The sequence below is a fragment of the Falco punctatus genome, assembly GCF_963210335.1.
Source record: "Falco punctatus genome assembly, chromosome: 5".
Classification (NCBI taxonomy): Eukaryota; Metazoa; Chordata; class Aves; order Falconiformes; family Falconidae; genus Falco; species Falco punctatus.
This window is the reverse complement of record NC_137584.1, coordinates 79253221-79264037: the sequence shown is the minus strand read 5'-3', so window position 1 is coordinate 79264037 and position 10817 is coordinate 79253221. Positions and strand designations below refer to the sequence as shown.

Here is a 10817-nt window from a genome sequence, read left to right as displayed (position 1 = left end):
GGCATGGGGAGGCAGAGGTTTTAAAACTTAGCCAAAATGAAGGTAAAAAACAGCCAAGGGAGGTCTTCCCTTTGGTGGCGCAGTCTCTCCCGCTTGGGCTGCTACTGTAAGTTCCCTAACGTAGGTGTGCCCTTTTTTTGAAGAAATAACCAGGAACTGTTTCTTTAATGCAGCTATTGCCTGTTCAAACAGACTTACTAACAAACATTATTTCTTTCAAATAGTAAAAGCTTTCTTCTCTTGGCATACTTAGTTACATATGTCCAAGGTTAAGCCAACACAGTGGAACTCAGTAACATAATACAGGCTTTTGTATAGTTAAATGCACAGTCAGTTCTTTAATTTTTGGAAGATTCTTTCACAAAGGACACAAATACTATACGGAAATGTAATTGCAATGTTGTACTAATACTTGGAATCACAGTATTTGTATTGTGAAAAACAGAAGTATATCTATTAGCCTTTTGTGTAGAGATATCAATAAGGTTTTTGGTTGCCTCATTAGTAAGTGGCTTCTTGCACATGAGCAAATGATTACACAAACTTCTGTCACTAAGAGTAGCAGTTAAATTTGTAAGTAACAGCATTGTTAGTGGTATCCTATAGAGGTGAATTTTCTTCCATCTGTAATAGTACAGGCCAAAGGTGGTGTACTCATGCTGAGCCATGTTAGCAAAGAATTGCTGTTTGAATTGTGACTTTTTTCACAGGTTAATTTCCACTGATGTGGATTGGGATGCTGATTTGAGCAGCTCAGCTGGGAGACTTGAGGTGGTTTTTATTCTGTTAGGAGACCTGTGATGAGCAGGCAAGGGCTGTAGTCTTTATATAGATCTGAATTTCAGTTAGAAGATAACGAGTGTCCACAGCCTAAGTGCAAATGTGTTTTCTCCTTGTGTTTTTAGTGTAGTATAAGTACTATTCAGAGTCTGCATTGTTGTCATGGTATCTACAAACATCTGTAGCCAATTTGCGCAAGAACTGTTAACATCACTGCTTTTTAACAGAGTTATCTAACGGTAACGAACCAGAGGAGAGTAGCTAATGTCCATGGTGTTGACAGGGCTAAAGTGATTTCATAGAGAAGAAACTGCACTGCTTCCCTGACTCTCAGACTCCTCTGACTGAAAGATTTGTGAGCCTGGGTAGTGCATCTTTTCAAATAATTCTCATGAAACTTGTATATTATCCGGAAGTGTATGACTTTTTTCCTATACTACTTAGTGTAAGCTTTGCACTGTGGTGTTGTAGCACCTTTGTGATCTTTTCTGCTCTTCTGAGCAGAAACTGATGATTTTCTGTCACCTAAGTTCTAGCTGTAGTGGGAAGTGGAGTGAAGGACTGACGAGTCAGCAAAACTTGGAAGTGGTTAGTTAGGAGTTGTGTGGTGTAGAAGACCACTGTCTGTAGCATTTGTTATGATCTCATTGGTTCCATGTGCTTTTCTGTCTGTCTTGTTTTGTTACTGTTTTACAGTTCTGTTCTAAGCCAGCCATGGAGGACAGCAGGTGAGTTGCTGCTTGCATTTGTAGAGGGACAAATTTTGTTATGTACATTGAAGGGAATGATAGTATGCAGACTGGGTGGGGAGAAAACATGGATCCTCAAGAGTTGTGATGACAAATAAAAAGAATTATTACTCTGTTTTTAAGTGCCAAGTAAAATTACAAAGCTTGCAAATTGGAGCATATTTTTATCTCTTTATTAATGAGCAAATTAAGTCATTAATACATAAAATATTTGTTTACTAGCTTCACAAGGAACAAGGACAAGTAATATGATGTAATAAATTAATGGGAACATATATTTTGGGGTTTGTGTATGCTGTCTGAATGAAAAGCTTGAAGTTGTAGTTAACAGTCTTGGACACAGATGTTGATATCTGTGTGTTTTTACCTAGAAAATTCAGTGTATTAAGAGTGCTAGTATGGTGTGTCTGATTAACTGAGTTTCAGATGAAGATACCTATTTCTTTTTTGGTAACGTATTCCTAGACTAATTGTTTTTTTTCTTCTTAGCTGTACACCATAAGTATTATTTAGAGACTATTAAATACTAAAATACTGGCATGTGATGTGGACTTTTTTATTCTTTTGCACAGATGAAAGGAAAAAGTACACAGTCAAAATATGAGGCTTTAAGTATGGCTCCAATGGAAGAAGAGTATTTTACTGATTCGATGAAAGCTAAGCTATTGATGTTCAAAGCTAATAGGGCAAAGATAAAACATCAAATACATACAGACTGGAGTCACATAATAAATTTAAGGATTATTTAGTAAGAGACAAAGCTCAAGTGATACTAATGGTATAGGGGTTTTTTAATTGTAATTTTATTGCAAAAGTAGCTTGTCTTGCAAAGAATATGTTAGTGGAACACTGTACATTGCATAAACTTAACATATGCATAAATCTTTGTGGACTTGTAGTTTTGACACACAAATGTAGTGTGAATATGCTCTGTTTTGTAAAGTGCAGAAGGCGCTACGCAAGTTCGCCACTGAGCACGTGCTGTTAAGGTTGAGCTGAAGTTTCCTAAACCCATACCTGTTTCTAAATGAAATTGAACTACAACACAGTTAAAAACAGTCTAATCTGCCAAACATCCAGTTATCCAAAAAATCTTGACCTTGAATTTGTGGAATTCTACCCTTTCAATTAGTTCCTCTAATGCCCCATGACCTGCAAAAAATACACTTGGTGTCCTTGGTAGACTGACTGCCACCTAGAAAAATGAACAGATTGTTCTCTGTCAGTTTTGCTTGAGATAATATGTAGCTGTTAATGACACCTTGCATAGTTAGAACCAGCTCTTGTACTTCAGCTGTCTGGAAGGCATGCCTTGAATGTCTGGAACAGGTATTTGTAGTGCTATTTTCCAGTGAACTGAGCCCAAGTGAAGAGAAGAATACACTCCTGATTATTAAATGGAGATTGGCTGAATGTGTTTGTCACTTTTGAAAATTAGATAATACATTTTAGAGTAAAAGTAATGCAATCTTTGCTGTTTGAGAGCATCCATCTATGTTGACTATTCTGCTCATTAGTTCTTCTAATGTTCTTGTGATGAAAATGACTGTAAAAGCTTTTTTGCAAAAGACTACCAGGATGAAAACTAAGATCTTTCAAAATTGTTTTTGATAGAATAAACTTCAACAAGCCAAATATGATGGAGTTTCTAGTCCTTCCTTGTGTGCTTCAGTCTCAGAAGAAATATTAAAGGCTGTGAAGGAATTGGTATTTGATCGTTACAAGTATGTGGTATCCGTACTAATTGTGGAAAAGGCAGGTCAGGCAATAAATAAACACATTACCCGCAATATCTTTTGCAAATTGAAAATAGTTTTTATAACTGTGTGTTACGTACTAGGTGTTCATCTGCATTCAGCAGCGTAGCTAATTTGAGTTGGTCTTGAAGCCAACTCAAGGTTCTTTATGGAGAGTAATATACCAGGCGATGGTTTAAGGTACTGCTATGATTCTACCTAACCCTGTGAAGCTGGTTGTCTTTTTTTAATTCAGTAACAGTGGTAAGCAGCCTGTGCTGCTCTTCCCTGTCAATGGGTTATTACTGCTGTGTGCTGTGCCAGTATAGTTACATGTCTGCTGTGAGTTTTCTTTTTCCAATGTACTTTGATATCCAGCTGGGTCATCACATCCAGTGCAAAATGCTGTGCAGTTGTAGTGTGGGGTGACATGGAAAGGTACAGGTGGCAAGGAAACGGATGGAAACTCTTTCAACTGTAGCTGCTACCAAAGGTGCTTCTGGCACTATAAATTAACATTAGTGATCTGAACTTGGCACACCCAAAAGAAAAGCATTCTTAGACTTTCCTGTGTTGGATATAAATTTGTATGTATTGCAAGCTCCCATTGGCATTCAAAACACTTTTAGGTATCTTGCGGAGTGTCAGAGTGTACTTCTGTTTAGGAGTGTTCATCATCAGCTCTTAAACCTCGATGAAACCATACCTGGTTTTAGCGGGTTACATGAAACAATGTTTGAAGGGTTGTCAGCTTCAGTAATGAAGCTGGTCTGAGGGGCCTGCATCTACCTGCTACTCTGGTGCTGTCTCACAGCATGCTGCCTCAGAAGTTGTACTTTGACAGAGGAGCTGAGGGTTAAAAGAGATTCCTGAAACGGTCCGAGTTAACTTTTTCCCTCTGAGGAATGTGTTTATTCCAGCAGTCAATTCACACATTTTAGCTTTGAAAAGAATTTAATCAGAAAAGCAGAGAGCCCAGTAAACAGTCACAAGTAGACTGGTGGAGTAAGCTGGAGGTGGAGGAGTGGGGGACGTGACACCTTAGTTGTATATGTTCCCAAAACTAGTGTCTATTCACATTGATTTTGAAGAGGTGCTGTTAGAGTACATTAAAGTGCTAACAAGTGAACATCACAGAGAACTGAGTTTTTGCCGTAGAAATTTTTGGATCTGTGGGGGTGGGAGTTTCACTGTGAAGCAAGGATGTGTATTTCAACATCAAACAAGACTTGTTCATTCTCACTGTAATTTTGCAATTGTTATTTCTGCTTGTAACTTTCATAATGCAGTTCTGTCAGCATTTATATAATACTGTGTTCTTTAAACGAACAAAAAACTGTGCAGTATATAGATTCACAGTTTTTTCTTTTCTTTAGGTTGCCAGCAGATGGATCTGGGATGTTCAAAGAGACACTTGGATTTCAGCTAAATGTGAAACTGAAATTAGCTTAAATATAAGGCCCAATTCTTAGATTTAGTAAGTCTTATTAATGCTGCCCTAGGTGGAAACAATCCCTTGAAAACACCCCTGACCTGGAAGGACTATCTTGGTTTGGTTCTATTTCATGCCTGTTTTAACCCAGTGATTAAAAACTCGGTCATGCTCTCAGAAGACTTAACCCAGTGGACATCCTTGAGGTTACTGCTGGAAGCTGTTAGTCCTTATCTATGCCAAACAATACCAAAATGGGAAATTTGCTTGCTCCTCTGTTCATAGCCCAGCATGTAAGTGTCCACCAAAATCATCTGAAGTTAATGTGCTGGCTGTGCATGTCAGTGACAAAGACTTACATTACCTAATCGCTCACAGATCCATCACAACTGCTAAATATGACAGACATGAGGCAGAATCCTTCTGGAGCACAAGAAGATTGAGGATCTCTAGGCAGTGCAGTGCTGGTACAGTTGTTTTGTGCTCAACCTGTGACAAGACACTAACAAAAGCAGTGGCCAAGAACTAAAGAAAGCAGAACATAACATAAAGTAGCCTGAGGTTGCTCTGATAGTTGAGGCTGAAATGAACATAGGAAAGATCCACAAACATGGGCAATCCAATTCCTTCTTCTTCTGGCCTGTCTGCAGTCAGATTAATTTTGGATAAAAGTGTGAAGAAGTGGAGAGGCTGCAAGTGGGCACCAGCCTCTGCCAACCTGGCACCAAGCACAGACCCACCAGCCAAGAACCAAGCTTCTGAGAGTCCAGCAGGCAAGTTTGTTTTAAAACCTGCATTATAGTCTTTATAATCCTGTTCTTGATTGTAGCTTTTTGAATTGTAAAAGCCTTTTGAAAAAGGTCTGATGAAAAATTTATTACTGAGAGTTTTATAGCTCATTCCAGACTAAACAGCTTATGCCCCAAAATACAAAATAATTCCACTTACTTTTGGGCATCTAAAGGAGGAACAAAAGTGAGGAGCACAATAGGCCTACAATTTCATTCCTGTTCAGAGAAAGAAGATGCACATATACACTGATTAAGTTGAATCTTACTAGTTTACAAAATATTCCTTAGAAATACCCTTGAAATGCCTTAGAAATTTCTTAGAATCACCCCTACAGTGAAAATCAAGGCTATTCTGATAATCTGCAGTTGTGCATTTTATCCATTTGGATGATGTGATAAAATGATTATATCCTTGATATGAAGTCAGCCATGTATTAGTACATCAGTAAGATGTGTAAGCCTGTTATTTATCTCCCAGACCAAGGCCAATGAAGAATGGTTAATGCTTGCCAGCACCTCCACACAAAAGGAAAACTACATCTCAGATGCAATCAGAATTCTGCTGCTGGTCTGCGAAGGGCTGAGTTTTGCAGTGTTCCTAAATGGACAACAAAGAGCTCGATATCAAGCAGGAGAGGGAAGGAAACAGGCACTTTTGTTAGAGAAGAGGTGATTTGTTACTGTGAGACAAGGAGACTCGCTTCATGATGTCTCAGAATTCACAGGCAGGAAAAGAGACTCCAGCTTTCTCCTAGAGACTAGGATTTCTGTAGAAAGTTTGGAACCCTTAGAGAGCTCATGTGTCTTTGAAGAAGTGGACTGTGAAACAGAGTATCAGAGCTGATGCTCTGCAAAAGTGTGCTTAAGACCTCAGCATCAGGTTTATGAGGTCAAGAAAACGTGACTGCCAGGGCTCCTTTTGTTGAAGGGTAACTAACAGAAAACTTGTGCAGAACGGCCAAGGAAAGAGAGTTCGGTAACCTGTTCATACCTACAGAGGCTGTGGAGCATGACGGGATGTGATGCCTGGAGAAGGTTCAGCTGTGGAGCCATAACAATGCCTGTTCAGTTTTCCAGATTTTTAGGATTTGCTAGTTTGACAGATTGGTTTTTGAAGCTGTTTGCAGGGGCAGAGCTAAACAGTGAGATGCCGGCAGGCAGGCACACAGATAGAGTCATTTCTCTTACCTAGTTTCTCTGCAGCTTCCACGCACACACTGGGATACGTGCCCACTCTGTAAGTAGCAAGCAGGATGAAAGTCTTTGTCTTCACAACTATCAGGCCTCCATCTGGCTAGATAGTACGGAAAATTGGTAAAAGGTTACAAGGTTCTAAAAAAATACATAGGTATACATATTTGCCTGATAATTTGGGCCAAATACAGGCATTTCTTTGCCAATATACCTATTTTCTTGGGGGGAAAAAAAAGGCAAATTTGTCTTAGTCTAAGCCAGGATGCAGATAAACAGTGATAATGTTCTGAAGACTGCTGACTATTAAAGCAGGTCAGTCAAATGCTTTATTATATTGCTTGTTCTCACTTCCATTGATTCTTGTGCTATTGTACAGCATTTCAAAGAAGTGTTATCCTAGTGCTTGATGTCATATGCAAAAGCATGATGAACTGATTTCAAGGAGAACATGACGGGTCCTGCACCTGGTGTTAGGGAAATGAATGGTGTTACCCATTCTATTTGTATTAAACAGCTGACACTTGTGTATCCTGCACTGATTTCATTCCACACCTGCTGGGAAGGTAATACAGAGAAAGAAAGAAAGCAGCATGTGAAGGCTTTCTGCTTGTGTTAAGGTATTAATGTAACCAGGCAGCAAGGGAAGGAAGTAGGAAGTCTCCAAATTTCTCAGGATGGCTACAGCTCTTGTCAACGTACATTCTGAAGATACATGGACTGCTCATCTGCATGGACACATTTATAATACGCCTTCTTGAAGCAGAGTCCTCCTCTTCTAACTTGCAGTAAGTTCTTGTAGAAAGTGTAGATAAGGTTTAAAGCACTCTGTGGTGGCACCTGTGTCAATACAGCACAGTGTAACGGACCAAAAATGCACCAATTTGCAATGATGAACTGCTTTCCACCCTCCCATTGTTTTTGATAGTTCATAAAAATTATGATGTTAAAAAAAAAATCTGTGTGCTTTGAAACTAGACCTAGTTCCTGTACAGTCCACTATATTTTCAAAGTCTTATTTGAAACTATCTGCTTAGTCTGCCATTACTATCTGTGTAGGCCCGTTACTCAGTACCACGTCTCTAGGTAGGCAATGTGCCTGTAGTGACTGGACCCAAGGCAGAGCTCACCCAAGGATGCCAATTTCAAATACTCTTTAAGTCTTCAATGGGAAGTGTAACCTTTAGCCGGTCCAGAGCAGATGACCACACCTCAATGGAGCAGTCTGCACAGGTCAAATCTGTTCATGTCAATGACTTCTTGGGCACAGTGTATGTGTAACTGGGTCACTGGTTTGGCAGATTTATATTTAACTGGTTGGATAAGATGATCCAGTGATCCCTCCTGGCCTGAAATTCTTTCAAGTCAGTGGAGATGGTGATAATTAACACCAGGTGAGGACTTTGCTCTGCACCTCAGCAAGTAATCTTTGCTGAAAAGCCAACAGGCTGGCATCTCTGAAAGCTGTGGTTTATACTTAAGATCATTTATATATTAAAGATTATGTCACTGTTAGCTAGTGGGCTAATGGCTCGCTCTGCTGAAAATCTGTCTCCGGGGATGGGGCTATCTTAACAAGGGCTTCGTCTTCTGAACGTTCTTCTGAGTGTGCCAAGGATAGCAGTATGCACCCCTGGAAAAACTTCCTGGAAGTGTTTGAGAGCTGGTATCATGGGGTTTAGGAGAGGAAGTGGTACCACCTTCCAACGACATAAGGGGAGGACTGTGGTGTGGGAAGCATTTCTCAACTTCTAGAAAGTTCACAGACTTTGTCAGGGAGTAAGTATTAGTTTTGCCATATAATATGATATGACTAGAAGTGCTTTTATTTTGCTGTTTATCAGCTGAAGCACAATGAAAACAGATAAACTACATATATGCCAGCAAATTTAAGGTGCCAGGGAGCAGTTCTGAGTGCTGTCAGGACAGTCTGGGTGGTGTTTTGGCCTGAGCCAGTAAGCACTTTCCCAAACAATTCTGAGGCACAGTCTAAATTTAGAATGGCCCAGGACTGCTCCCCATAGGCAACCTAGTACAGCCACTCTGTTTCAGGGTTATAGTTATGGGCACGGCGTATTCCATACCAGCAGGTCTCAGTGCCAGAGAACAGACCTACGTACATCTGCTTCACTGGTGGAGTCATTGAGTGCAGAGTGGTTAAAAAGGACTCCTTGAAAATGCCAGTTAAATGGCATCTTTCTTCTGAAAATCAAAGATGTGACGTTAGCTTCTGAACACAATAGCTAGGCTGCACGCCTGTAACTCAGTCTCTGAGGTTGAAAGAATCAAGTGTATTTAGTAAAGCGCTGTGCTCCCTGCCTTTTACTGCTACTTTGTGCTCTAGATTCCCAGAGTTTCTACCTCTGCTTCACTTCCCTGGATGCTCTTGGATCTCTTACGTTAGTAAAAGCCATAGGTTGATGCACAGACTTGTCTTTTATGTCAATGATAGCTGCGTTTTCCACATGCTTTGTTCTGATAAGACTGTCATTCAGCAAAGCCTGCAGCTGGTTCATTTTCCTTCTGTTCTGTAAAAAGAAATCGATGTATAAGTGTTCATTCCCCTTCCCATTTATACTGGAAACCAGATCTTCCTCTGTGTGGATTCAGGAGTTTCAGCAGAAGTAATGCTAGGTCTCAGATAAGCAAAATAACAAAACAAAAATCCTGAAAACAAGAGAACAGCAGAATAGACCAGCAGGAAAATGGTCACCTTTCTCAGAAAGGACATAGAAATCCAGTTACATTTTTATAGTGTAAGTATTTCTGGGTACTTTTTTTCCTGGCATTTAATTTTCCTCTCACTGACGAAACTGTCCACAGTGAAAACACTAAGAAATGAGATAAAACTTGCTACAACCAGCAGATCAGAGCAGAAATAGGAGGGCTGGGGATGCTTCTGGGGCAGGCTTGACACAACCCCAAAATTACTTTCTTTTTAAATGGTCAGCATTAACATGGTTATTGTTAGACCTCTGGGTTGCTGCAACACTGCTGGGGTGCTGCTTGGGAATAAATCTTACGTTTCTCTCATGGGATGGTCTCTCTGGCTGTCTGCATCAGCAACAACAGAAATCAGATGCTGATTAAACCTTCAGAGAATTGTCACCAGGCATCTTCTTTACTTCAGCCCTGCCCAGCCACTAGGTGCTAGCAAAAACTGCAGGCCAACAATTCTGTCCGTGCCCCTGACACTAAGCACATGGACACGTGCTCAAATCATAATTAATTAGCAGAAAACTAGTATTTTTATTCTCTCTAGAGTAAAGCTGTATCATGCATCAGGTTTCAGTATTAGTTTTATGAAATCAGTATGACGTGATAATGTATGAAATCTTGTGATGGAATTTAGTAAACTAACTCTGGATAAACCTTGTGGCTTTATTGCTACGTGATCTAAAAGGGTTTATTTTAAACGAGGGTATTGGAAATGGCGTTAATATTGCAATTAGATAAAGCTGCGGCTTGCCAGGCAGCATAGGGAACGGCCCGTTAGAAGGACATCAGACTAGAGCAGTTACCGTTCAGCCTGAGCGATGGGGGGGTGTTCGAATCGCAAAGCAGCGAGGCGAGGCCTGCCGGCGGGGTGGCGCCCGCACGCCCGGCCCCACCAGAAGCCTGGCACAGGCCGCGGGGCGGCACGGCGGCGCCAGGCCCTACCGCTGCCCACAGCCCGCCTCGCCGTGCCAGGCGGCGGCCGGGCCGGGGCCCCGCACCCGGGCTGCCTCACCCTCCCGCCCCGCGCCAGGCGGCTCACGGGGCCGCGCACGGCCCGCTCCGCCCCGGACCACCGCCCCGCTGAGGCGTCACCAAAGCAACCCGCCCCCTCCCCCCGCTCACCCCCTGCACCTGCGCGCTGCGCCGCGGCTCCGCCACTCTTCCCATGGCGCCCCGTGCGCTGCCGGGGATGCTAGGAGCTGTAGTCTCCCGGCCTGTACGGCATAGACCTGGGAGGGCGCCCGGCCCGGCCCGGCCCGGCCCTTCCTTTCAGGCTCAATGCTGGAGGCGGCGCGGCCTCTCGCCTGCCCTGGAGGCAGCCTGTCCTCGCTCCTGATTGGCTCAGGCACCCAAGCGCTCCTTTTTCTGATTGGTGGGAAGACCACGGAGCCGAGGGGAGGGCGCCCAGGTTTGGGTTGCC

General features: G+C 42.0%; 1 protein-coding gene across 2 annotated transcripts; it reads right to left on the bottom strand.

Moving 5' to 3' along the window:
- Window positions 1–6623: 6623 nt before the first annotated feature.
- Window positions 6624–10738, bottom strand: PFN4 (profilin family member 4; the record flags this gene model as incomplete). Of its 2 annotated transcripts, none has more annotated exons than XM_080389271.1 (3): window positions 10520–10738; window positions 9079–9207; window positions 6624–6782 (listed from the first exon to the last, which is right to left on the bottom strand). In XM_080389271.1, the coding sequence occupies exons 1-3, from the start codon at window positions 10562–10564 to the stop codon at window positions 6624–6626; spliced, it is 333 nt and encodes a 110-aa protein (XP_080245397.1). In that variant the 5' UTR covers window positions 10565–10738. The 2 variants fall into 2 exon arrangements, with proteins under 2 accessions (XP_080245397.1, XP_080245398.1); XM_080389272.1 differs by having other exon boundaries at window positions 10529–10738.
- Window positions 10739–10817: the final 79 nt, after the last annotated feature.